The sequence below is a fragment of the Aspergillus terreus genome, genomic scaffold (assembly GCF_000149615.1).
Source record: "Aspergillus terreus NIH2624 scaffold_10 genomic scaffold, whole genome shotgun sequence".
Classification (NCBI taxonomy): Eukaryota; Fungi; Ascomycota; class Eurotiomycetes; order Eurotiales; family Aspergillaceae; genus Aspergillus; species Aspergillus terreus.
The window spans coordinates 494829-521420 of NT_165933.1; the positions used below are offsets into that span (position 1 = coordinate 494829).

A 26592-nucleotide genomic window follows, 5' to 3' on the forward strand; every position below is an offset into this window, starting at 1 on the left:
GCCTTGAACTGCCGCCTCTCCCTGGGCTGCTGCTGTCGCCCAGCTGCAGCTTTAGCCTTAGCCTTCCCGCCACCCTCCTGCCCCTCCTCCTCCATCTCCTTCAACAACCGCTCCCGCAGCGCCGCACACCGCTCCTCAATCTCCTCCTCAGATAGAACCCGCTCCCCGTCTCCCTCCACAGCCTCGCCCTCCTCCACACCCCCATCCGTCTTGCCCTTCCCCTTCCCCTTGGCCCTCTCCTCCTCGAGCCGCTCATTCGCCTCCTCCAGCCGCTCCCGCTCCTCCATCACCTTCACCTCGACCGCGCGCCGCCGGTCGTGTTCGAGGATCTGCTTGTCCGGCTGCCGCTGCTTGAAGGCCCGCCCGTCGCCGTTGGCCCCCGACACGGGCGGGTACGGCGCGCCGTAGCCTGTGTTGCGCGGTTTCATGAAGGCCGTGTTGCGCTGAACGTAGCCGGATGTGCCGCTGCCACGCGGTGTGGAGAGGCCTACGTTTGAGGACATGGTGGGTCTTTTGCTTGAGCTTGAGCTTTTCGTGTGGGACGTTTGTCGGGATAGAGGGTTCGTTCTTGAGGGTGGTGGGTGTGGTTTTGCTTTGATCGGCCGTAGCTGAATGAGGAATGAGAAAAGGACACTTAGGAGGGAGATCGGTGCTGCGTAGATTGGTACCAGGGTAGGAGTGGTGTTGGTGGTAGTGGCAAGTGGGTTGCAGAAGAACTGGTGGTGATGAGATGGGCGGTGTCACGTGATGATAAAGTGATAAGCGGCCAATATATAGGAATCTACAAATAATCCATCTCACTTCAAAATCTCCCATCGACGATATGAACTTTGAACTTCTTTTCATTGATCTATCCCTTCTAGAGACAGTCTTTCTATATTATATATTCAAACAAGCACATCACCAGGAACACCTAGTATACATCTGCCCCGACTAAACAACATGCATATACAACTCCGGTGATGATGGGTGCTTGTAGCCCATTCACGGGAGGAAGAAATAGAGTCGACCTCGTCGAGGTCGACACGAGAGTCGGGTAACCTTTCTGCAAGGTCTGTAGAGACCGGCAAATAGACAGGCCAGGTGATCGCCGCAATCAGCAAGACCTGATACCAACCAAGAGGTATATCATGTCCAAGTATGATCACCACCCAAAGATGTCTCCCACACTCAGAGTGCTGTACCGCACACCCAGCACAGCGACAAGCATGAGGACAGTGTCAACAACGCCCAGGGCCACCGCACCCATCATAAAACGCGGGCTGAAGATACGGTACAGCATGAGGTGACGGCGCAAATGGCCAGCCCACATAGTGGTTGCGAGATTGACGGTGGCGAAATAGAGCATATACGTGCAAGCTGCTTGCACAACGTCGGAAAGGATCTTGATGGCAGGGTTGATCGGCTTCTCGGGCCTCGAGCCAGTCGACTTCGACGGTTCGCTCAGTAGTAGAGGCCGTTTCCAGAGGACAGTAAGAGGGACGGCAATAGCGGTGAGGATTTGCGCTCCGAAGGTATTTAGAATAACCAAAAGAGGAGACCAGGGATATTTCACGGAGGAAAGAGGGATGAAAGCGGTTTCCCACTGGATACTGCTCAGCACCGCCTGATGACCGGTCTTGAAAAAGTAGAATGAACCCAATAGCGCCAAAACAACCGGTCCGATAGCCGAGTTGCTCATCACCAGCGCGTTGGTATCAAGAATCTCGAGAAGAGATAATATCTGCCACATAAGCAGACCAATAGCTCCCTGGCCCATGGGCTTTTGCATAAGGATAATTCCAAGGCAGAAGTTGACGACCAAGAGGAAAAACCGCGTTCCGTACACGTTTCCGAATCCAAGGATGGTGACAGTTGCTCTTCCTGTTTGTTGGGACGCGGCCGGAGACTTGTTCTTGCTGTCCGGTTCGGAACTTCCTTGCGTGACATCGATGGTCACACATGGTTTCGAGTATATGAACGCAGTTGTGCCAGCAGCAAAGGCAAGCGCAAGTACGATTTGAGCTAAAAATACCCGCGTCGACTTTAATATTTCCTTGCTGACTGGGAGCCATTCGCCATCGTCCGCACCCTCGAGGAGCCAGAACAGGGAGGTGAGGAACAGCCCTAGCCGGAAACCCATGCCGACCCAGAGGGTCGCAGTCCCCTCATATGATTTAGACCCAGCGTAGAAAGATTTCACCACGCCCGGGAGAATGAGGGTCAGAATGAAAGGAATAGCCAGCTGCCATGGAGCTGATGTCGAGGATGTAGCGGAGGCGTAGTAGGTAGACCGACAGAACGGCATTTGTTCTTCTCTGCAAAGACGAGAGAATGATGCAACTCTCCCCAAAATGACAAAGAGGATAGAGTGATACACTCCGAGAACTCTGTCGGAAGTGGTCTTTTGCCGCATCGAGGACACACCAGAGACAACACCGAAGGTGGTAAGGAAGAACAAGAGGATCTCATCTTCCCAAATGGTGTATGAATTCGATGCAAACCCGATGGATTGAGAGACAGTGAAGAAAATGGCAAGCCAGCCCCACACAGTCTTTGGCAGAGGCAACTCGAGGTGGTTTGCAGGCCTGAAGATGGAGAATGATCCACCGACAATACTTCCTACGGCCGCGAACAAGGCTGTTGACTCAATGAATTTCAGATCCACTGCACTGGAAACCGCCAAGAAGCCCCCGGTTGCAGCACCGACGCCTGAGCCTAGCGCAACAGTGTGTAGCAGAGACTCGGTGAGTTCGGTCCTGTCGGCACGGATGCCTCGTGCATAGAACACCAGAAAAACAATAGCTGCAAAGAGAATCCCAACGCCCTGGAGCATGCTTGGGACATCGAACTTGGCCCATAGACCACGACAGATCTCCAGGGTGTGCCTTTGATATTGCCTGTAGGAGGCGTAGACATCTTGCGCCAAGTTTTGCTTTCCGGACTTCTGCAGCATTCTCCACCCATCTTCCGCTGTCTTCCACAAGCCTAGCGATTGGAACTCTTGGCCATCATCCGCACCGCGGATCGTCGCATATTCGTGTTGGTATCTCTTGATCTGAGCGGAGGTGAGACGATTGACGGCGACAAGGTTCTTCCAATCATTCCCCCGGGCACCAGCGAAGGCTTCCTCGATCGGCGCACCGAGGTTATTGAAAGGAATGGGCATCCCAAGTAGGAGAGATAACGTTGGTACAAGATCGATCTGCGGCACAAACCGTTCTCGGGCCGTCTTCGGCGGCGCAACGGTTTCCGGGCTTGTACGACCAAACACACCTTTCTTCGAGTACATCCAAAGCGCTGCATCTACTTCGTCGTTCGATTCACCACCATGGTCACCCTTCGAGTCCATTCCATGGTCTCCCATGATAACCAGAAGGGTGTCCTCGTCCACCTTAGCAATGAGATCGCGAATGACGTTATCCATTTCCTTCAGCTTGGCGCCCATCGCTGGATGGTTCGGTCCGTATCTGTGGCCGGCATGATCGACGCCCAGATAATGGCCAAAAATCACGTCCCATTTCGTCACGTTTTCCGGGTGCAAAAGGGGGAAGAGATGCTCATTCACGCCATTGTCAACAGTGTGTAGGTCCCACACATTGAACGAGTCAAACGGGCGCGTGAGATTGGCATCGAAGTAGTCCGGGAACAGAGCATGCCACGTATCATCCCCAAGGTGTACCAGATTCTTCCCCGCGGCTCGCAACTGAGCGACCAGATTATCCTCGTCAATTGCAGTGCCAGCAAAGTTGGAGCCGGCGTCGACGAATGTCGGCAGTGTTCCCGTCGTCAAGCCCTTGAGGCGCTGCAGAGTCGTCGTGGGAGGGTCCGCAATGAAAGGCAGCAAGAACGCATTTTGCGGGGTATTGACCGCCGTCTCGTACAGAACAGGAATGTTGTCATGGTACAGATGGGCCATTTCACCGTCGGCCCGCGGCGCAAATGGAACGGTAAAATCATACCTCAAGGCATCAACGATTATGACAATCGCTTTGTCAAACGTTTTCTGGTGCCAGCATCCGTCGTTTCCACCACGAGAACCTGATTGTAGCGCCGCATCGTCAAACGGTAGAACATCACACGACGATTTGTTCTCCAGCACCATCCGGGTGAGGAGGAATCCCTTGGTGAAGAAGAAAATACCCGCGACATGCAAGAGTCTAGTTTTTTGACACAAGAACCATCAGCATTGCGATCCATAGGTTTCCACTGAGTACTGGAAAGACAAGCTCACAGTAACCACCCAAACACCCCTAATAAACTGAGATGTTTGACCTTGAACTCCCGTTCCAGCCCATTCATAAAGCTCTGCTGCGGAGTTTCTCCCCTGGCTGTTTTGGACTGCAATGCCTTCGGAACCGGTGGTTTTCTGGTATCGTGCTGCGCCGAGGAACGCGGGGAAGAAGTGCGAATGGACTCCTCCGAGCGCCGCGAGTCATTCATTTTTGCGCTCTCGGGAGTCGACGCCATGTTGTTTGGGGTTTGTGCAAAGTCACGGGCGAATTGACCTTCAAATGCCGCTGGAAGGGGGAATGGGGTAGTCGGCTTCCCGGAGCGCTAGCTGTCACGATAAAAGGAGCAATCCCCAATTGGTGGAGTAGCGGCGTGGTCACTGGCGCGGAATGAGGGATTAAAGCTCTTCAGGGAACGAGACGGAAAGCATCGAAGCGAGGGCAAAAGGGGGCTCTTGCAATTCAAGCTCTCTTTCTCCTTTTGCTCTTTACTTTTTTTTTCTTCCCTCTAGCTGTCGAGCGGGAGGGCGGCTGTGGTGCGTGTGGGCTTCACTGCAAACACATGGTTACAGCGACGGCTCAATCCCACGCAAGAACATAACCGGAGAGTGTAGGTAGGTAGACAAGATCAGGGGAGAGGGGGTGGGCTAGAAAGAACAAACCGCGACGATACCTGCCAAATCTCTCTCCCCGTGACGTTGGGCAATCGGCGCTTTCGGCAGGCCCAGTCAAGAATTTCCGGCCCCTAATTGGCGGGCGCGGCTCGGAACATCCAGAACCCTGCGCGGTGGGGGCATTTCCTTATCGGGAGATCTGTTTACTCCATGAGGCAATTCCACGTCGCACTAGGAGTTTACGATCTATACAGAGTACGGAGTATATGTACTACTAGGCCTATCACAGTTTATAGGAGCGTATACAGAACCACTTCCATTGATCACAAAGGCCGACCACGGTAGTAGAGTGAAGACTAGTTACATACATTATCCAGCTGTAAGGCACCCTAAAGGCAAACCGAGAATTGTAGGGGCGAGGGTAATATGGGAGAAGAATCGAATCAAATATAGGAAAAGAGAAGGGAAATAAATAAAGGGTGCATAAACGTCTTTCCAACCCTAGTGACGTAGCAGGGTGGAAAGTACCAGAGTGGCCAAGCACAAGAAATGAACGCCTGAACATCGACGGCAAAAAAATAAAATTGTTCAAGAGAAATGGCACCAAATGTCGAAAGGGCCAGCAACCCTTGGCTATACACAATTCGGCTTCGGCATGCCTTTGGTTCGGTTCTCGGGAATGAGGAAATGGATGGCAGTGATGGTAGAGTTCCAAAAACCCGAAGAAAAGAGGTAGATAGGGAGGGGTGGACGAGACAGTTGGATTAGTCGGTATATGTGCAAGTCGCGAATTTACAGCCAAAAGACACAACAATGGCAAAACGGGAAGACTTTCGCTTGGATATCGTCATGGTCCGAAGGGGGTCATCGCAGAGAACAAGGCGAGGTTGATCAGTCGAGGGGTATCACAAGATGGAGATATGTATTGGCGAAGTGAAGGTGGTTGGCCAGGGGCTTCTCAAGACCATCTTTTGATATCTTCCTTCTCCTTGAGGCCGCCCATCCGCTCGATATCCAGCGACTGGAAGCGCTCCGCATCGCTGGACTGATAGGGGGGGAGTTCCTCATTGCATGGCTCAAGACCGACGCCGCCCGAGTCGCTGATGCGCACCACAACCACACGGCCGGATTTGCGTTTGCCCGATTCATCCTCCTCCTCGGGGAAAGTAATGCGGATTTCCGGGATAGGGCTGGGTGGCGGGCTGGAGGAATTTTCCATCAGGCTGCGCTTCTCATCGTAAACCAGCACGGATTCAGTCTGAGTGTAGGGGGGTGCGGATATCGTCAGGCGACGTTGATGGGTTGTGCACTCGCCGTTGTGAACAGGAAGCTCGGAACGCTTGCGGTTCTGGCGTTTACGGCGGAGGATGAGCAAGGCGCCGACAAGAAGAAGACCGACCAAAACGAGGACCAGGAGAGCAATGATGAGGTCGATCATCGCGGACGACAGTCCACCATCATTGTTGTCCCGACGGACAAGTTGGTGGAAGAGATGCATCGCGTTGAATGGTACGGGGTTTTCAGTTGTTGTTGTTTTGTCGTTGTTGTTGATACCGATGGATCTTCTGGTTTCTTTTATACAGCAACGATGGAAGTATTGGCAAGTCGGATAAGTATAGGGCAAGAATCGAAGTCGTTCTAGATCGATGGGGCGCGTTAGTAACCAGCGCTTCTCGGCAGCTTCCGAAGCACCACCACTCACACAGCGTCCCAGCAACGGTTTGTTGCAAAAGAATAGGAATGGCTGAAAGATGTGGTTTTTCGCTTTTGGGTAATTGATGATGGTCGTGATATGCAAAAGAGAGAATGGCTTGGGTCGGTTGGTTGGTATTGGTGGCCGGTCGGCGAGAGAGCGAGGGATCTACCAGGCTGGAAGATGGATGAAAGGAAAGAACGGACAGCAAGGTGAACAGCTGAAAGAGTGAAGCCGACACCTGCTTGGGGATGGGAAGTGGCGAGTGGAGGAAGAGAGGGAGAGAATGAGGGGAGGGAAGGGAGGTTGGAATGGAGGAGGAGGAAGAAGAGAAGGGAGAAAACAAGAGGAAGAGAGAGAGAGACAGACAGAGAGAGGCGCAGGGCCAGGAAGGGCGGCTAACAGGAAGGAACGGACGAGCAGACGGGGCCAGAACGTCGCTGGCTCGATCGGGGATAGCGGTGGCTTGAGGAGAACCTATCAGCACCCGCCGTTCCTGAACTCCTCCCGCGCTGCACCCGATGATTGGTGCATACCCCTGTCGATTGCTGCTAGTTTGTTGTTTAGTTCGAGTTAGGCAGGTTGTTGTCCATCATCGTCTCTCCACTCCACGGGCTTGTTCCTTCTTTTCTTCTGCTCTGTTACCCCTGAATGATGTTCCATAAATAACCTTGTTCGCGATCTCCCCATGAGCACACGACCAGCCAGCACCATGATGATTCCATAACCGACATCTCCCTTGGAGGATATCAGACTCCCCTCGGAACTCTCCAACGCGATACTCAACTCTCGCACTGCACCTCTCTGTCAGGCACTGACTCCCCTGCATCATCGAGACAGCCAACGGCATCCTCGGATGTCTTGGTGGAACTCGGCGCCGAGGACTCCCCTGCTGCATATGATCTCATTATTGCGGTGGAGTCCAGCACTCGCAAACCTGCCAAACTCATGACACGACCGATCCGTTTTCATCGTCCATGATGACAATGGGTCCTGGTAGTGGATATTTTGTTATTCTTAGCAGACTCGAGTAGTAGTTACCCATTAGGGTGAGGTCGAGACCTTCCGGCCTGCTCTAGAGAGCCCACCCCCAGTAATTTTTCTTTCCTCTGAAGAACAAACGGAGCTCCAAGCTACGGTACTTCAATGCCGATTATCCCGAGTATGCGACCATCCGAGGAAGACGATGCGGTGGCGTTCAGTTTCCATTCTCAATATATATCATCGTCTCCCTACTGCGGGAGTTGCGTGATGCAGATTTATATATTCCGCATGTACGCGTAAAGTCCCAGCCATTACCTCCAGCCCGTACCGGCAAACTATTGAATCGCATACATGCCTAAGCCTCAATAGATATTGGCTGTGATGATACAGCCTCCTCCCTTGGGGCAAGTCTCGTGCCTAGGTACAGCCCGGTCACAGGGCTGAAGCGCAACACAGATTGTTGTCATGGAATGGCGACTAACCGTGTATGGCTAAAGAGTAACACTCTGTTGGCACCAGAATATGCTTTGAATATCCAGAACAGGGCGTGAAACATGAACATCATTCCTGGCTCAATGTCAGTGGCTTTCACCCACAGAAAGTACTGTAGTTATCTCAGCTGCCCCTTGTGTTCATCCCTTGATGAAGCATCCCGATCGTCTCGAGGGAAACCACCATGAAACACAACCAGCACCCATGAATCTCCTCGTCGAAAAGAAATGAACACAAATAAATATATCTCTCATTAACTTGGCTGGGAGAAAGCCGATCGATCTTTACACATCGTCCAGAAGCCTCAATCGACCCGATACAGGCAGAACTTTGCGTCGGATGGGACGTTGTTCAATCCTTGGTAGAACAGATGGTGTACTTGTACCTATATATCACGCTCCGGATTTTGGCGATGGATTTCATGCACTCGAATGCTGGTCTAGTGCAGTACTGCTGGACAGTTTGCGTATTCGCATCGCACATATGCTTTTAATCTTTTCATGTGCTACAGATTAAACAGTGGACTCAGCATATGGACGTCATCGTTAGAAGGATATAAGTCAGTCGTAGACGACCGGACAAATGAAGGTAGTTGGGAAGATCCTTTTTAACGATTGGCAGCTTCCGTTGTTATACTAGTCTTCAACATTGCCGTTCAATCCTCATCTCATGCATGAGGTTAGAGCAAGATGTTTGCCGTGTCATTTAAAGCCACAGCCGGTTCAAGTCAAGCTCCTATAGGCTCATTAGATGTGTTATCTTCGGGAATTGACTGCTGTGCAACCCACACCTACAGATCCGCACGCACGGAGAATGTAGATACAGGCATCTGCAGTAGGTTTTTCGTAGAATAGGGAAGCTCGACACCCTTCCTCTGTGCAAAGTCCCATTCAACTCTCGTAAACGCAGTGGGTAGAGCATTTGAGACTCTTTTAGAGCATCTCAATTATTCTCATTGACCCTTGTCAAGCTTACGCTCCAACGGCGTATACTAATTGGCTGGAATCTTGTCACGACAGGTATCTTTCTGACATGTTCGTGTACTCATCTCCAGTAGAGCTCCTCGGGAACGATGGGTTATCTATATGCTGATCGCCACGACGTGTCCCATAAAGCCTGGCCGGCCAGATGATCTATTATCACAATGTCCATTCAGAACGGACTGTATGATACACCGCACCACGATATATAGACTGCATCGGATTTTTCGTTCTATACCGAGTCGCGAAGAGCTAGCGCGGAAACGTTCCGCATCTTGCCTCGGCAGCTTGCCATCGGAGACTCCCCTAGCACCGAATCATTGTTCTTACGGTCTGCAAGAAACCAAGAGCAAGATCTTCTGTGATTACCTATATTCAAGGTAGTTATGAGTGCATGGGTAGCATCGGGTGCTTTCATTTAGAAAAGCCTTTATAAACCCGTCATTGTGGTGACACTGTATCTTTACTGAAAGTCCCTATATATAATCGTGGTGAATACTCTCGAATGACACAGACCAAGATATGGTATATATGATGAAGATATCACTGATTTGTGACAACCGTGCATGACCGGGCTACGTGTATATCGGATTGGGCCCCACTCTACGATCAAAGCTAACGGATATGCGGATATATATGCAGGACATGAACCTCAGTCTATATCAAGTGGGCCCGGGGAGGAATGCGGGGTATGAGAAGGCCTGGACACAGTATTCCGCTATGAGGGTGAGCTCTGCCGATATATAATGGAAACTACCAACCCTCTCATCTACCATTATCTCTGGAAGATCAACCCGGAGGATAGGACAAACGAGAGAGTACGCCAAAATGGCTCACGAAACCGACATCCCCACGCATTGCAAAGCCGGCGTCGTTGTCAACGAAGGCCCCGAATTCCACGTTGAAGTTCAGACAGTGCCGGTCCCTGAGCCAGGTACGAGACCTTCCCGGTGCCGGGTCGCTGGCAGATAATAACCATTCTCAACAGGCCCGGACGACATACTCATCCGGCTGCGCGCTACAGGAATCTGCTCTTCCGACCTCCACATGATGCAGGGAGACCTGGGGATGCCACCCATGTCCGCGTTTGGGGTCCGGTCTCCCGGGCACGAGGGCGCCGGCGTGGTGGTCAAGGTTGGCGCCAACGTCCAGAATTTCAAGGTAGGTGATCGAGCTGGTGTCAAGCCGCTACTTGATACGTGTGGAGCGTGTGAGCTGTGCTGGGGGGAGAGGGAAATGCACTGCCAGCGCGGTGTTCACACCGGGCTCATGGCGCCGGGTATGTATGGCATCCGGGGAGACCGGCCGCTCCTTTGTTGATCTCTTGGAATAGGAACGTACCAGCAGTATATTGTGTCGCCGGCGCGGTATGCATCGGCGATCCCCGACGGCGTGCCGGATGAAGTCGCCGCGCCGATCATGTGCAGCGCGGCGACGATGTATCGGTCTCTGACTGAATCTGGCCTGCGGGCCGGGAACTGGGCTGTTTTCCCCGGCGGTGGCGGCGGTGTAGGCATCCAGGGCGTGCAGCTGGCGAAGGCGATGGGGATGCGTCCGATTGTAGTGGACACGGGCGCGTCCAAGCGGAACTTGGCTCTGGAGATGGGCGCTGAGCAGTTTGTGGACTTTCGGGAGGTAGCTGACGCTGCAGCTGCGGTGGTTGAGATTGCGGATGGCATTGGAGCACATGGGGTCTTTGTCACCGCGCCTGCTGTGTACAAGACAGCTCTGTCGTTTGTGGGTAACCGCATTGGGGCTGTGGTGATGTGTGTAGGGCTTGCTCCGCGAGACTCAGTGACTTTGGGCTGTGACCCCAATTCGCTTATCTTCAAGAGTTTGACCGTCAAGGGTACACTGGTTGGAAGTCGGCGGGATGTTGCTGCTGCGCTGGATTTTGCACGTCGCGGACAGCTGAAGCAGATCTGTGAGGTGTACCCTATTGATCGCTTACCAGAGGCAGTGGACAGATTGCGAAAGGGCCAAGTGGCCGGGAGAATGGTGGTGAAGTTTGATTAGAGATAGACTGGAGGTGGAATTAGGTGCGAATTGTGCAACTGTTCAATGTACAAAAGATGCTCTGCCTTCCGCTCAATTGGATGTGTATCGGTATACAGGATTTGTTTGTGCTCGACACAAGAGTTATGCCTATTGATTACCTATACTGATGTGTATAGACAAAGATAGTAACAACCGACCCCCCCAAATGAAGTATACGTGGATTATTAGGCCTAGATTTGCCAGCCCCTCACGTAGCTTGTTGGGGCTGGGAATCATGGCTTTGCCTCCTATCAGACGACGTGTTCATGAGCAATGCATCTTCCGGTTCAATATTATCTCAAAGAGCCATGGGTCAGGAAGCATGGAAAAATGAAGTCAACTGGAGTCCGTGCCAGTTGGAATACAGGTATACCATGCAACCCCCCTACCAATGTACTAATGGAAATGTAACTATTCAGCAATCACTCAACATGTGGATATCGTAAACACCATGCGTTTCTTACATATAATCTAGATCATCCCGTCTATGAGAGCACCATGGCACGCCTCAAGTCAAGGTCATTGCATGACTCGGCCGAACGGAATGGTTACGGCTTGATGTCAGGTAAATTCATCATCGTGCGTTTGAGAATATTGTACGTTCGACGTGTACGTTGGTCATTGGGCTGCCGTTAGCTGGAAATGGGTTCCATTAACAACTGCTATTAATTGTGGATAATTAGGTGTAGGAGGTCAAAATAAGACCAAGCCGCTTGCTGTCCTATTGCTTTGGAGGGTCGCGAGGCATGTCATACAAAGAAGAATGCTCGACTTTTGTTTTGTTCTCATCTACGGGGTTAGCGCGATGTCTCAGAAACGGCACCTTGTGCAACCCGCGATGGCATGAGAGCGCACCGGAAAATATGTGGCGAGTTACTGTACCATAGTACGCTGCGTCATGCTTTCGTGACATGGACGGATAGGAAGTACAGAACAACCGTAGCCTTACCGTCGGCCGACAACCATCCAACAACACGCCAGGTCTGATTGCGTATGGATGTGCCCACCAGGTACGCGGTATTACCTAATTATCTGCTAATAGAAAATCTTCGGCGTGCCAAAACGGTACAAATTGGCAGACTTCGGCGTAATTCCCCGGCATGGATCGACAGATCCGGGGGTGGCACCAGTCGAGCAGGAATGGAGAGGAAGTATTATCCGCAGGCTGGACTTTGGAACATCATCTCCCGCACGCTTTCATGTGCTGAGCCAAATGTCCTGGGGGAGTGGGTCTGGAGTTGGGGTCGTGGCAGCAGGTATGCAAGGATGACTGCATGAGTTCTTCTCTATTGGGAGGATGCGCAGCGCTCGTTGGGACTAGTTGAGAGACAGGAGGAATGGAGATAAGACCGGATTTGAGTTCGCTATTGCCAAACGGTAGGTTAGATAGCTGAACCAGGGCGTGACCTGTTGGAGAGTTGAGAGAACCGGGGGTGAGGTAAGGCGGAGATGAAAGCCGCTGACGAGACTATTTGTGGACAGGATAGTCGAGCACGGCCCATATATCCCTTGGGTTCCTGACCCCGTCAACAGACAGGGCGGATGAAACCTCAACCACTGTTACTGTTTGGACGCAAGGGGCGGACGTGTTGACTGTCGGTCGTGCGGAGTGGGTTTTAGAATTTGCAGCATACTCGAGTGCGTATGTATGTGCAGGTAGCATTAACATACAGACGTACATACATACATCTGTCCATGGTAGTAGGTAGGCAATGGGGAGGGTCCATACGAGTATAGTATTTCTGTGCGTAAAGAGGGGAAGGGGTCCGACGAGCAGTCTCGAAGTGCGCCTATTAGAATACTGTTACCCTATTTCATGATTGCTATTCATTTTATTTAATATTTATTTTTTCCTAAGACAGTGATTAGTAAGAGGGCATCTTCGACAATCCTATTGTCCATAGAGATATATACAGAGTACGGGTGGTACAAAGCGTTCTTTCATGTCGCTACTACTAATCCGATTGACGATTGGAGCTTGAAATAAAAGAATCAAGCTACTCCTCTAGTGGATCCGATCGGGTGGGCTGGGGCTTAACCGTTCTGGGGTCTAGTATAGGTACGGAGTAAAGGTCACCTCCTCCGTCCAGTAGGAGTCGTATAGATCAATGACCGTATGCTACCTGACCAGTTGATCTATTTTTAAACAGCCAAACTTCTCGCTCGCAATTATGAAGCCCACCATGCTCGAATCTTAGACCTGTCTATCAGATGACATGCCATACCCCAGGACCCTTCGGAATGGCACGGCAGAGAACTATAACCATACGTACCTAGTAGTGTTCCGGGTATGTCAGAGTTTGTCTTGTTCCTGGCAATAAGAGCTACAGAGACGCCTAGACAAGCGCCCACCGGCCCATGGTTAACAGGTGGAGGAGGTTTCATCTGGCGGTCTACGGGCCGATGGGTGATGTACCTAGGTAGGTAGGACGACGTATGTGACTGTCTTGTGCCGCCTTGGGTGGTTGGGTATTGACGGTGCCGCGACCGACCTAGTCACCAGTGCAGCGACTCACCTAGGTAGATGAGTCAACTGAGTTCGGATGGACGGGAAGATTTAGTTTTGCTATTCCCAACAATCCAGTGGTGGACAGCAGCATCATCATCATCATCATGAAAGGCCGACGGTGAGGCTGTTATTTTAGATTTATTTGACTGGTGAGGAATTGATGGAGGATTCTTACCCGGAACGCACGAAACCGACCAGAAAAGAAAGTTATGGTAGGGTGGTACCTGGGGCCAGTAGGTGGCGGCCATAGTGAGAGGAAGTACCCAGGCGGATCGACAGACGGGGAATGGTCTTGTCACAGGGCGGTAAGGGAAAAGAATCGGTCCTCTCCCAAGACACGCAGCATCTTTTTTCCAGGCAGCTTATCTATCATCTCACTCACCTCCGACGCTGGAGAGGAAAGAAAAAAAGACATCATCTTTCTTTTTTTCGCTTTTCTTTTTTCTCTATTCCATTTTTTTTTAATTCTGTTTTCGGTGCTGAAATCTCTTTATATCTAGCCTCCCCCACTGTCCTCTTCGCCTCTTCGCTTCCCTGCCTCGCGCCTTCCATCTTCGGGCATTGCAGTGCTTCGATTTTGTGCTACCATTCTCTTTCAGCTTTTCTTCTTCGCCCCCCCATCAGATTGATCCACCTCCCAACCAACTTCGTCTCTTCCATCTCAATCATCCTTCCGCCGTCTCATCTTCCATCTTACCTCTCTATCCTTCCTGGCCTGCGGACGCCCAATATATCATCGACCTCCCGTCGCCGTGGTGGGGACTCGTCCGTTGGTTTGCAAACCAAGCAACACACGTCCAGGGTGTCATGCTTGCTGTCGTCTGTGTCACAGCTGGTTTACATTAATGCCGTGCTTTGTCTCTCGTCCACATTCCCTTCCTTCGACGCTCCACTAATCACGTCGGATCGTTGCTTCATTTGCGCAACAAGCACATTCCGCTCCATACCAGCTGCAATTTCGTTCGACCCGTCCGCCCATCCCCCTCCCCCTTGCTGCGGCGGACCCTTTCAAGCTCCTCCCAACGCCTGCTTGTCTGATTGAACATCGGTCGCCTCCTGCGTCTCGCCCACGACCATTGTCCCCATCGCCTCTCCACACGGACACGGAGCACATGAGCGTCAGCTGTGAGATTCGAGGTCTCTGGAGCATGCACGGAGTCTAGTCAATACCTTTGATCGCGATACATCTCCATCCGCCCTAATCCATTCGCGGCTGCTTGCTGTACATTACGCTGGCAAACGAACGTCGCCTCGCCTTGCTTCGCCTTTGCTCCTCGCCCTCCACCGAGCATTTCTCACGGCCACTCACCCTCCCTTTCGTCCACCCCTTCGATCGATCCCTTGTATAATTCGTACATTGCCGGACCACGATACTCCCCGGTGGATCGATAAAAAAGACCTATCCATATTTTTTTTCCATCTCCCCTTTCTTCGGGTGAGTCTGTCGCTGCCGTCCTTTTTATCCCTTTCTTCGTTTCACTTCGTGTCCCCTTTGTGAGTTACATCTCCCATGCGAAAATTAATCCTCCTCACTTCCACGCAGTGCAACGGTTGGCTAACCTGGATGATCAGTCGTCGCGCAGACCGACCTTTCGTTTCCGACAACGCTAGACCTCGTGTCTCCGCCTTTGTCTATTCTTACGCAAAGTCCCGACCTGGTCACGAGCGTTATCACTACGAGGACCGAAAAGCTGGAAAGGAACACCTTTCCTTCGCTCCTTCTTGCTCATCACATAACAACGTGCGTGTCCTGTAAGCATCTGGTGGAATGCCCACCATGACAAACCCCAATAACGTACATAATGTGAGTTGCCCTGCCGTCCTTGGCCCTGGTTTGACTGACTCTGGCCAGGTACGATCGAACGGGACATCGAACATGAACTCTGCTGGCATGCCTAGCGAACGCACACGAGGATCCCATACGGGTATGGGCCAAGGATTTGGTGGCAACACCACGAGCTGGAATTCCTCCAATATCTGGGCGGACAATTTGGGAGGTAAGTCGTTCGGCCACAGCCCATGTAACCAGGACTTGGGTGTTGACGCCCGCTTTCCAGATCAAAACTCTACCGAGGCTCCCTTTGAAGGGAAATCCGGATCGAGTTCTCTTCTATCTTCGTCGGAATCCGATGGATGGACTGTTCGACCCAACTTCCCTTGGGGTACCGTCAACGCATCGGCGAACCTGTCCCGAGCTCCCAACAACGCCATGACGACGTCGCCCATCCAGACGCGCGCCGACAGAGGCGTAGTAACGCTACCCGAGACCAGTGATGCCACATACTATTCGCTACCGCGCACCTCGGCCATCGGCACCTCCTCTGGCCATGCCACTCACAAATACCTCGGCAGCACTGGGACGGACACTCTTTCGCCGTCTGGTGATGGAATGCCGTTTGGTGGTCTGGGTGGCTTTCGAAACGGCGACAGCAGGCGTCACGTCAGCACGGCCGCTTTTGGCGGTAGTCCGGTGGGGACTCAATTTCCCTCCAAGCACGGATTCGCGAGCCCGCTCGATAATCAGCGATCCGATGAGATGACTGGGTCCATGGGGGTCTCGTCCTTGCCCCAAGCCCTGCCGGATGCAGTCTCGCAAGGGTTGACCCGCGGTGCTTATTCGCACACGTCTCATAACTCCGCCTCTTTTGCCCCTCAGCGGCCTGCACACTCGCCCTTCCCCTCGTTCCATTCGGAGAGCCAGGGGTTCGATGGCCGCTATGGTGGATCCTTGGACCTGAGCAACAACCTGAACAAACTCCAGGTCAATGATGGTGCGATTTCGCCCCCAGCGGCTGCCAACCGTCCTCAGGTCCTCGCTCATCATCAATCCTTTGAGGGCTCTTTACAGAGATTGAAGTATCCGAGCGGAAATGATGAAGCGAACTACCAAGCCGTACCGGGATATGGGGCGGACGCCGCGGCGGAGCTACAGTATTACCAAGCTAGACCTCGAGTCTCCCCTACAGAGTATTCTCGGATGGACAGTCCCTTCTACGGCAACCTCGAGAACGCGGCCGCCGCTGGCCCCCATTATCGAAACGCCTCTGGTAGTCGTATGTCCGACAACCACGCTGTAGTGCTCGACCGACGTTTCCGCTCCATCCCCACGGATCAGGAACTCGCCCAGGCATCCATGGTTGGATTACCTCTGAACCAGTACAACTTGTCCCGATACCCCGCGAATCTGAACGCGTTGAACGGCTATTATGCGGCACCTCCATTCAGTGCCGCGGCTCTGGTTCCCAAGGGTCACCGCGACCATGACACCTCTATCGTCCGAAGCCCGGTCCTGGAGGAGTTCCGAGCTAACAATAAGGGCCCCAAGCGGCACGAACTCAAGGATATATATGGCCACGTGGTGGAGTTCAGCGGTGATCAGCATGGTTCCCGCTTCATCCAGCAGAAGCTGGAGACTGCGAACAGCGACGAAAAGGAACAGGTGTTCCGGGAGATCAAGGGCGATTGTCTCCAGCTGATGACCGATGTCTTTGGAAATTATGTTGTTCAAAAGCTTTTCGAACACGGCAACCAGACGCAGAAGAAGGTTCTGGCTAATCAAATGAAGGGCCACATCGTGATGCTGTCTCTCCAGATGTACGGGTGCCGTGTCGTTCAAAAGGTACGCATTTTCTTCCTTCTCTCCTTTCATGACCGATGACTGACTGAACAGGCCCTGGAGCACATCCTCACCGATCAACAAGCTGCCATGGTCAAGGAGCTTGAGGGCCACGTAATTAAATGTGTTCGCGACCAAAACGGAAATCACGTCATCCAGAAGGCGATTGAGAGAGTTCCATCCGAACACATCCAGTTTATCATGAATGATTTCCGCGGCTCTGTCGACAAACTTGCAGCTCATCCGTACGGGTGTCGCGTGATTCAACGCATGCTCGAACACTGCAAGGAGGAAGACCGAGAGTCAATTCTTGGTGAACTCCACAGCTGCACGGCCAAGCTGATCCCCGATCAATTTGGTAACTACGTGATCCAGCACGTCATCACAAATGGCCAGGAAAAGGATAGAACCCGGATGATCACCGTCGTCATGTCCAACCTCCTTAACTTCTCCAAGCACAAGTTTGCGAGTAACGTTGTGGAGAAGAGCATCGAGTTTGGAACGCTATCTCAACGAGAAGTGATTGTCAGGACGCTAGTCTTTCCACATGATGAAGACTTTACGCTGCTGGAGGGCTCCAAGAAGCCGGTTGATATAAATGATGAGCGCCTCAAACCACTGGAGGGTGTGATTCGGGACCAGTATGGGAACTATGTCATCCGTAAGTGCCTACCATGCTCCACTCCAGCGGCCACGTTTCATTCAACTAATCCCTTCTATAGAGAAGATTCTTAACATGATTCTTGAGCCAGCGTGGGGCAGCGTTGTGGCTATTGTCAGACCCATTGTCAACAGACTGAAGAAGGAAAAGAACAATGTTCCCAAACAGTTGGCCTCTATCGAAAAGTTGATGGATGGGCCTCCTCCAGCCTCCCTTCGGCCCCAGGCATCTGCAACACCGCCCAACTCTCATAAATCTTCTCCACAGCCGTCCAAACGCTCTGTGATGGACAACTGCCAGGTCGGGGCTGCGCCGCCCACGCCTCCCCCAAACGATACCCAGATCAATGGGGAAGAACCGAAGAATTAGCCGAATGCGAGACGTCTGGGTTGAACCACCGGCACCATGATTCATCAAGTCTAGGTTGCACCATTCTCTAATGGCCGCCGGTACACACCCAAGTGGGACCAGTCGCTGGGACCCCCTCGAGTTACGTTCTTGCTTCTGCTATCTTCTTTTACTTTCGACTGTTTAAAGTTTTTCCACTACTGCTTTCTCGCACCGGCGAGGTGCGACTTATTCTTAATTTGGGCCTATACATATGGGAATTTTTCAACGGCTGCATGAACTTGCTCCATGCACCGACTCGCCCCCATCACTTGTTTTCCCCTTGGCATGACGGTCGGCGTAAAGATAAGGGTTACGGCGGGGCTGGGTTGTTTTGTTGTTTATTACTATCTTCTGCCTACTCCCCCGTACAGTTATGAGATCACTACATTAGTTTGTCCATGGCTTTTTCTTCTCTGTGACTCTGTGAGAGATTGATGTGATGAGAATGAGGATACGTTTCCATAATTGTCGGTGGTTCTACTTTTCTCTTTGTCCAAACATGAGGGGTCGGCGTCTTGAATGAATTTGGTGAACCGGGTCTGGCTCTTGGGACATTGCGCGCTTGATCGGAGCGGGTTTAAAAAATGGGACCTTGGACATATGGGAAAGATCTGGAAATAAGAATGACGGAGCAGTAGAGCTCTACTGTGGTATAATGAAAAGTTCGAAGAATGAACATCTTCACTGGATAGATAGGTGTAGCTACATCTACCTGGTCAGAGCAAGAACCATATACAGGCACTGCATTTACGTTGGTTGTGCCTATTCCGGCGACATAATGTCACTCATACTTCCAAGCACGCATGTCCACTGATTCCATTCGTCCTGCCTCACCGTCCATCCCAAATCTAGGCATCGTAAGCCAGCATAACGGGAGTAGCATTCTCCGGAACGTTCTTCGGATCATAGGCGAGCATGACCGCGTCAGAGCGTTTGTCCTTCGCATCCTTGGTGTCATAAGCGAGCATGACGGGGGTTGCGCCTTCAGGAGCGTCTTTGGCATCGTACGCCAGCATCACAGGAGTGGCGCGTTTCTCCTTTGCGTCCTTGACATCATATGCTAACATCACGGGAGTGGCCCCTTCAGGAGCGTCTTTGACATCATATGCCAACATGACAGGAGTCGAGCGTTTCTGGTTCGTGTTGGCATTGGCATCGTATGCTAGCATGACGGGGGTGGCGGTTCCCTCTGTCTCTGGGAGGGGAGCTGCCATGACGCCGGCGATGAGCGCGGCGGTGATGATTGAAAAGTGCATCTGAAGGAGATTAAGGAAGGAGTGGGAGTGGTTGCGTTTGAAGAGGAATGTATATGGTTGAGTGATTGAGTCAGGGTGATAGATGCGTTGAGGGCTGGATATCACCGTTCTTATAGATCGGGTCAACCTTCTTGTAGGTCTTTGTCTGCAGGGTAGCATAGCTTCTAGGCTCGTTGCTGCAATGCGACCTCGTTCTGACAGTGCTGGGCAAACCGAGCCTGCCGCAGCATCCGCGATATTCTGCTCCTGCAGTTGCTTTGGTGCGAGGGAACGGAGCCTGTACAGTTCGAGGCTGGTAGACACGTCACCGGGCTTTCGCTAGGACGCCTCTGTATGCAGCTGATATTGTGGTTGTCCATCTCGGACTGGCCAGGATCAGCGTTTTGACTGGCTTCATATCGAGGACAGTCGATCTATGGCTGCTCGGGGAGTCTGTGGAGGCTGACTGCGTTTCCTCTAGCAGTCTCGACTGGGGGAAGGACATATGCGACTGCAGGAGCACATGTCATAGAGCTGGAACTGATGGGAATTTTCCGCGAGATATCGATCATTGGAGGGCTAGGGGCTCTATCTGGTGCGCCTGTCAGATAGTACGGTTACATTGCATGGTGTTTCGATTCCTCAGTCTGATCTAGAGGTGAAGGGTGTGTCTGCAGACTTGAGCTCGTGGCATGATGCTCCTCGCTTGATCTCGATATCTCTTATTCTGCATAGCTCTCGAGAGACTAACGTCCCAGACACTTTCCAGACTGTTGTTTTGGTATCTCTTCGAGCTTCCTTAGACACCGCAAGACCATCGAAATGGCTCCCCAATCCAAGGACAAGTATTTCCCTGTCTCATACACGGAAGACACAGACTCCCTTGGGGATACGGTTGTCTACGACACAGAGACTCTACTACAGCAGTCTGAGAAACAGACAACGAGAAAGAGAGACTTACTCCCAGTGCTGACCGGAGTCTGCGCATTACTGAATATCGCGCTGCTGGTGACAATCATCTTCCTTCTTCGACACCCCGAGCCATTCATCACCGATCAACGATGTGCCCGTCAACTCTCAGTCACAGGTAAGCTCCTGCTCTGCACGTTTATCTCCCAGTACTCAGAGCGCCTGCTACAGCCCCTGCTCTCAACGCAATCGAGTACGAAACGATCATCTTCAGAGGCGCCCAAGACGACAACAATCCGTACAAAGGCCATCCCAGCCCTGAACTAGATGCGGCCTGGCACCAACTCACAGAAGGTACACACTCACTTCCCCGGGACACCCCCAACCTGACAACTAACAAACTAGTCCGACACGTTTCTATCTCCCCAGAGATCATGACAGCCATCGACAAGTCCAACAGCAACGCAGTCCAACTGCCGGACGGCAACTACCTCGGCGCCACGGAGGTGTTCCACCAACTGCACTGCCTGAATCTCATCCGCCAGCACTCGTACAAAGAGTACTACGACGTCGACGGACGCCGGCCTCCGGGTCTTACCGACAGCCCGGCGACTCTGCGGAAACATCTGGGTAGGCCAACCCGCCGGATTGGATTATACAGGTAACTGTGCTGAGCAAGTCCAGACCACTGCATCGATATTCTACGACAGAATCTCATGTGCAACGGAGACGCCAGTGTGATTACGCACAACTGGGGTCGAGGGATATCAGTTTCCCTACCCAAATTTCAGTGAGTATGGCGCTTGTCTGCGGGTGCTCGGTCTGACAGTCTCGGCAGATACGAAGCATAAATGTCGGAAGTTTGATAAGATTGTCGAGTGGGAGAAGAAGAACCAGGTATATCCCCATGTTCAAGTCACTTACAGTTGTGTCTGGATCCAGGCTGATTGCTTGTCAGATCAAGGATCCGGTCCGGCCGGAGGATGCAGTGGTGCTGCAGACACCACCGACAAGGTAGGAGATGTGAGACGAGTGGCTGTTCTAGCTCTTACTATGTGTCTCTTGAGAGGAGCAATAAAGAATTATCTATGGATGATGTTCAGTTGTACCGTATAGTTCCGATCCAAATAAGCAAAGATGCCTAGACCATAGCCAATTCATCCTGCCGAAATCCCCCGCACGCTTATATCCGTTGCGGAGATGGACTAGGTAGACAATCCTTCAGCGGCTGGTCAGCAGATGCTCCGCAGGATATGCATGTTTGACTGCAGCTCGTCAGCCAATTGATAACGAAATTAAGACAGTATTGAGAGTAATCTTCATCGGTCAGAGTCTATCTAGATTGCTGCTGCCATGAGGTGGATTTAGGAGATGATATACACAAATCAATTCCTTCGCTCCAGCATCAACCCCTGCTAAGGTTGCATACACCCTACGATGGGACCCTTATCTCTTGGAGGAAAGGAAGTACTCAGACGCACTGATGAGACATTGCTACCCCTCAGTCAATCCTACGTATCTACGCTGCAAACATCAGCTGCGTCCCATCGACAGACGAGCAGCGATCACAAAACCCGACCCCAGGATTAACGATGTCCCTCCCCACGCACAAGCGTAGGTGTACGATCCCCCGCCGCGCTCAATCAGAGCACCCGCCAATGGCGGACCAGTAAGACAAGCAAAGGCCACAATCGAGAGTACCATGCCGCTGCGCACGCCCATCTTACTCAGGTCGGTGGTCAGTGTGGGGAGCGAAGACAACGCCGTGCCCTGCACACCCCCGCCGATCAGTCCATAGCAGACCACAAAGGCAATCATGCCACCGTAGGTGTGCACCGCCATCCAGCAGTACAGCAGGACCCCCGCAAGGAGCCCCAGCACGACGTACGTGTTGAGGATGCCGAAGAATCGGTCCGCGAACAGGGCGGGGATGATGCGGCCGGGGATACCGACGCCGTTGATGATATAGAGCATGCTGAGCGACTCGGTCTCAGACGTGCCAATCACATTGAGTGCAAACGTGTCGATCTAGACGCAGTCAGCAAGCTGTTCGACTCAAGAGAGAGCAATCGCCCTACGTAGAAGTAGCTGAAGTACACGGCCCAGAGCGACAGGAAGATCCCCACGACAAACAGCGAGTATGGGGTCTCGTGGAACGCACGGAGCTCGACCAACGGGCCTCCCTGTCGCTTGGGAAGACGGACGCGCGCCAGACTGAGACACACGGCAAAGCAGAAGAGCACGACGAAACCCACGCAGCGCACGGTCCAGGCGAATCCGATCTTGGGGAGGAGCTGCTGCACCATGAGTGGGAAGATGAGACCTCCCGTGCTCGAGCCCGCCAGTACGATCCCCAGCGCCAGGGAGCGCCGTTTGACAAAGTAGGTGGCCACGAGGGCGTTGGTCGGGCAGAACAGGAGACCGTCGCCGATGCCGCAGCAGATGCCCTGGGCGAGAAACACCTGCCAGTAGCGCTGACAGAGCGAGACCATGAAGATGCCCAGCGTCTGGAAGGTGAAGCCGCCAATCAAGCAGTACCGGTAGTAGCCTGCGTCCATCAGACGACCGGAAAAGCTGCCAATGAAGCTGAGCAGAAAGACCTGGATGGACACGATCCAGGAGACCTGCGAGTGGCTCACATGCATCGTCTGCTCGTAGTAGGCCTGGAAGAATCCAAACGAGTTGATGAATCCCCAGGTGCAGAACAGGACCAGATGCGCCATCAGGACCTGCGTCCAGGCCTGCAGACCTCCATCTGGAGGAGGGGCGGCGGCGTCTCCGACGGGCGTCTCGCGAAAAAGACCAAAGAGAAGAAATCGGGGTGCATTAGCGGGCTCGTTCGCCGGGGATGGCGTCGACGTCGAGACCGCGATCTCTTCCTCTTTGTGTCCGGACTGCATCGGCGGCTACACTGATGACGGACACTAACCCCTGCCAGTGGCGGTACTTTTGGCAGGCGAATGAAAGCCCGACGGGATTGTTTGCTTTGTCGAGACGTGCAGAACCAAACAGAGAGAGAGAGATCGATGTAAGACGGAGGGGGTGAAGAGACAAAGGGGGCACGGAGGACAAGAGGTGAGGGTGATATAAGCACTGCTGCCGTCTTTGTTCTTTGTCTCGCATGCAGCCCCCGTTACCCCCTTCATATCAGCCCTCGCTATACCACCTCCCCTTTCCGCTCGATAAGCAATTAACGCTACATTAGTTGCATTCGGAGTGTAACCCTGAATCTGACAGAGCCAATCACTCAGAAATTGGCCTGTCTTATCTGGGGAAGGCTGGTGTTGATGGGAAGTGGTGACTTGGTGACATGGCCGTCTTAGGGCTAGACGAAATGAACTCGAAGAGAAAAAGGAGAGAGTCATATTGCCTCCATTCTAGTCTCTCCATCTGCAAGATCAGTTTGAATCGTCTTTGATTGTTGTGCACCTTGATCCACGGTATCACCACTTTCTTGTCAGCTTCCTGACATGTCACCAAAGGACCACTCTCCAAGCTGCATGAACAGCCAGAATGACCGTGAGAACCTGCCTCACCTCCTCTCAACCACTCAGACCCATCTGCTAGGTCTCTTGCAGAATGCTCGCACTCGTGACATTTTGCCCTCCCCGAGCTCCCTCTCTCGTGGTGTGCAATCGTTGCCTGTGCATCTGCCACTTCACGGCCGAGGATTGTCCCAGACCGTCGACCACCTCCTCCAGGACATTGCACCAGCGATATCATCCTCCAGCCTGTCGTCGCGATACTTTGGATTTGTAACGGGTGGCACTGCACCCGCCGCCCGGCTGGCCGATTACCTTGTCACAACGCTTGATGAATGTCTCGCCGTGCGGATCCCTGCAAGATACCATAGCCACGGACGTGGAAAACCGCGCTCTTGTCATGCTCGCCGAGCTCCTGCATCTTGATCAGAAGAATGCAGAAGGTTCTCCGCTCTGGACAGGATACTTCACCCCGGGATCGTCAACGAGCAACCTGTACGGTGTCGCCTGCGGACGGGAATACGTGCTGCAAGTCCGCGGCGCTCCTTCGCCTGGGGCCGTGGGAATCCAGGCTGCATGCGAGGCTGCAGGCGTCCGCCGAGTCCAGATTCTGTGCAGCATGGGCCATCCGTCCATCATCAAGGCGGCCAGTTTGATCGGGCTGGGCCGCGCCGCAGTGAAGCAGATGGGCCGGCCCAGCTGCCCGTGGCATCTGGACCTCGAGCGCGTGGAACAAGAGCTCCAACGTGCAGAGGCTGCCTCGATTGTATCTGTCTCCCTTGGGGAGGTGAACAGCGGCAAACTGGGTATCACCGCTGCGGAATTGCGGCGTCTCAGGGAGCTGTGTGATTGCCATCGGGCCTGGCTCCATATCGACGCAGCGTTTGGTGTCTTTATCAATGCCCTGCCCGACGGTCCCGAGTTTGCCTCGCTCAAGAGCATTGTGAAACACATCCATATAGCTGACTCGATAACCGGCGATGGCCACAAGCTGTTGAACGTGCCGTTCGACTGCGGGTTCTTCTACCTGCGCGATCCCATCCGGTTAAAGGATATCTTCAGCATTCCCAAGACCGACTTTTCGGAGTTTGCCATTCCCCCAGTGTATTTTTCTCGGTAAGCCTTCCTTCGTGTTGATGCCTATTTTCTCGAGTACTGACAATGACAATGGAATAAGTCCGGTCCCTGCGCCAGGCGGACCAGCGAATCCAACCGATGTCGGCATCCAGAACGCCCGGCGGTTTCGCGCCCTCCCCGTCTACGCCAACCTGATGGCCTACGGACGAGCCGGATACGAGGACATGCTCGTGCGCCAGACGCGGCTTGCCCGCGGGATTGCCTCGTATGTCTGGGACCATCCCGCCTATGAACTACTACCCCGTCTGCCAGACGCACATAAGGCAGCGGCCTTGGAGTCCATTTTCATTTTGATCCTATTCCGTGCTGTAGATCCTGCCCTGAACGAGAGCCTGTTGGTCCGGATCAACGAGACCGGCAAGATGTACGCGCAGGGGATAGTCTGGGAGGGGAAACGGGCTGTCCGCTGCGCCATTGCCAACTGGGCCGTCGAAGTCGACGAGGACTTGAGTATTGTCACGGAGGTCCTTCGCAGCGTCGCGGCACAGTGGGACGCGGAAGTAAAGGCGCGGTTGTGAGGCTATCTTGATATCTACATCATCGATCATCACAGCAAATATCGCAAAAACGAGATGTATACCCAGCAAGTCAGAGCACACTCTTCCACCGCTTCATATACAACCCCGTCCGCCCCGGCGTATCCCTCTCCCTAATCGCCGCCTTGAACCCTTCCCTCCGCGCCATCTGCTGGAACTCAATCCCCTCCGGCGAGTTCCGCGTAATGCCATCAAACACCGTCGCCAGAACCTGGCTGCTCCCCAGCCCGCCCTCAATCGTCCCATTAAGCACCTTCTTCTGCATCCACAGCTGGCTCACCGGCACCGTCTTGATCCGCTCCACGAGCAGCGCCACCGTCTCCTCCAGCTCCCCCGCCGGCACCGCCTTGAGCACCAACCCCATCGCTGCCGCCTCCGTCCCACTGACCAGGTCCCCGGTGAAGAGCATGCGCTTCGCCTTCTCCACGCCCACCCGGTACGCCCACATCGCCGTCGTCGGACACCCCCACACCCGGCTGGGCGGGTACCCGATGCGCGCGTCCTCCGCCATGACGACCAGGTCGCACAGGAGCGCGATGTCGCTGCCCCCCGCGACGGCTGCCCCGTGCACCTGCGCGATGGTCGGCTTGTGGCTATGGAACAGCTCCGAGAAGCACTCCGTGTTCTCTTTCATCATCATGTAGTCGACGAGCGGGTCGTAGCCGCGCCGCACGTCCTGACTGCCTGCTGTGGCGCCCCGTTCGGCGCCCTCGGCCGACAGGGCGAGGTCGTAGCCGCCGCAGAAGCCGGGGCCGTTGCCTTTGACTACGATACAGTGGATATTGGGGTCGGCGTTGGCGGTGCGTATGGCTGCGCGGAGGTTTTGTGGAAGCGTGCTGTCGATTGCGTTGTAGGCGCTCGGACGGTTCAAGATGATGTATGCGACTTTTCCGTCGGGGGACGTTTCGTATAGTACGGAGGGGGGAGATGTGTTGCTCATGTTTCTGCTTCAAATCTGGATGCTTTGAATCTGGAGATTATGTTATGAAAGTGTTCAGTAGTCGCCAACTGCGATGTGCCGCATCGTCTCCAGTTATATGGCTCTAACCGAGGTAGTAGGTCATATGCAGCAGCTGACTATCCGAGGACAAGAACGATCATCGTCA

General features: G+C 53.2%; 8 protein-coding genes across 8 annotated transcripts; 4 read left to right on the plus strand and 4 right to left on the minus strand.

Moving 5' to 3' along the window:
* Positions 1–1144: 1144 nt before the first annotated feature.
* ATEG_07021 (mannose-ethanolamine phosphotransferase GPI13) lies at positions 1145–4449 on the minus strand (the record flags this gene model as incomplete). The annotated part of the gene is made up of 2 exons (XM_001209707.1): positions 1145–4139; positions 4214–4449. The coding sequence occupies 2 exons, from the start codon at positions 4447–4449 to the stop codon at positions 1145–1147; spliced, it is 3231 nt and encodes a 1076-aa protein (XP_001209707.1).
* Positions 4450–5783: 1334 nt separating this feature from the next.
* On the minus strand, positions 5784–6263 carry ATEG_07022 (uncharacterized protein; the record flags this gene model as incomplete). The annotated part of the gene is made up of 1 exon (XM_001209708.1): positions 5784–6263. One exon carries the CDS (start codon positions 6261–6263, stop codon positions 5784–5786), a length of 480 nt encoding a protein of 159 aa, XP_001209708.1.
* A 3539-nt stretch (positions 6264–9802) lies between these two features.
* ATEG_07023 (zinc-dependent alcohol dehydrogenase) lies at positions 9803–10990 on the plus strand (the record flags this gene model as incomplete). The annotated part of the gene is made up of 3 exons (XM_001209709.1): positions 9803–9908; positions 9999–10253; positions 10308–10990. The coding sequence occupies 3 exons, from the start codon at positions 9803–9805 to the stop codon at positions 10988–10990; spliced, it is 1044 nt and encodes a 347-aa protein (XP_001209709.1).
* Positions 10991–15297: 4307 nt separating this feature from the next.
* On the plus strand, positions 15298–18166 carry ATEG_07024 (mRNA-binding protein PUF3; the record flags this gene model as incomplete). The annotated part of the gene is made up of 5 exons (XM_001209710.1): positions 15298–15324; positions 15373–15517; positions 15578–17139; positions 17191–17797; positions 17859–18166. 5 exons carry the CDS (start codon positions 15298–15300, stop codon positions 18164–18166), a joined length of 2649 nt encoding a protein of 882 aa, XP_001209710.1.
* Positions 18167–19035: 869 nt separating this feature from the next.
* On the minus strand, positions 19036–19401 carry ATEG_07025 (uncharacterized protein; the record flags this gene model as incomplete). The annotated part of the gene is made up of 1 exon (XM_001209711.1): positions 19036–19401. One exon carries the CDS (start codon positions 19399–19401, stop codon positions 19036–19038), a length of 366 nt encoding a protein of 121 aa, XP_001209711.1.
* An 843-nt stretch (positions 19402–20244) lies between these two features.
* Positions 20245–21349, plus strand: ATEG_07026 (uncharacterized protein; the record flags this gene model as incomplete). The annotated part of the gene is made up of 4 exons (XM_001209712.1): positions 20245–20509; positions 20737–20961; positions 21170–21228; positions 21290–21349. 4 exons carry the CDS (start codon positions 20245–20247, stop codon positions 21347–21349), a joined length of 609 nt encoding a protein of 202 aa, XP_001209712.1.
* Positions 21350–21864: 515 nt separating this feature from the next.
* Positions 21865–23231, minus strand: ATEG_07027 (uncharacterized protein; the record flags this gene model as incomplete). The annotated part of the gene is made up of 2 exons (XM_001209713.1): positions 21865–22359; positions 22410–23231. 2 exons carry the CDS (start codon positions 23229–23231, stop codon positions 21865–21867), a joined length of 1317 nt encoding a protein of 438 aa, XP_001209713.1.
* Positions 23232–23801: 570 nt separating this feature from the next.
* Positions 23802–26130, plus strand: ATEG_07028 (pyridoxal phosphate-dependent decarboxylase family protein; the record flags this gene model as incomplete). The annotated part of the gene is made up of 4 exons (XM_001209714.1): positions 23802–24150; positions 24185–24929; positions 24991–25450; positions 25504–26130. The coding sequence occupies 4 exons, from the start codon at positions 23802–23804 to the stop codon at positions 26128–26130; spliced, it is 2181 nt and encodes a 726-aa protein (XP_001209714.1).
* Between the last annotated feature and the right edge of the window lie 462 nt (positions 26131–26592).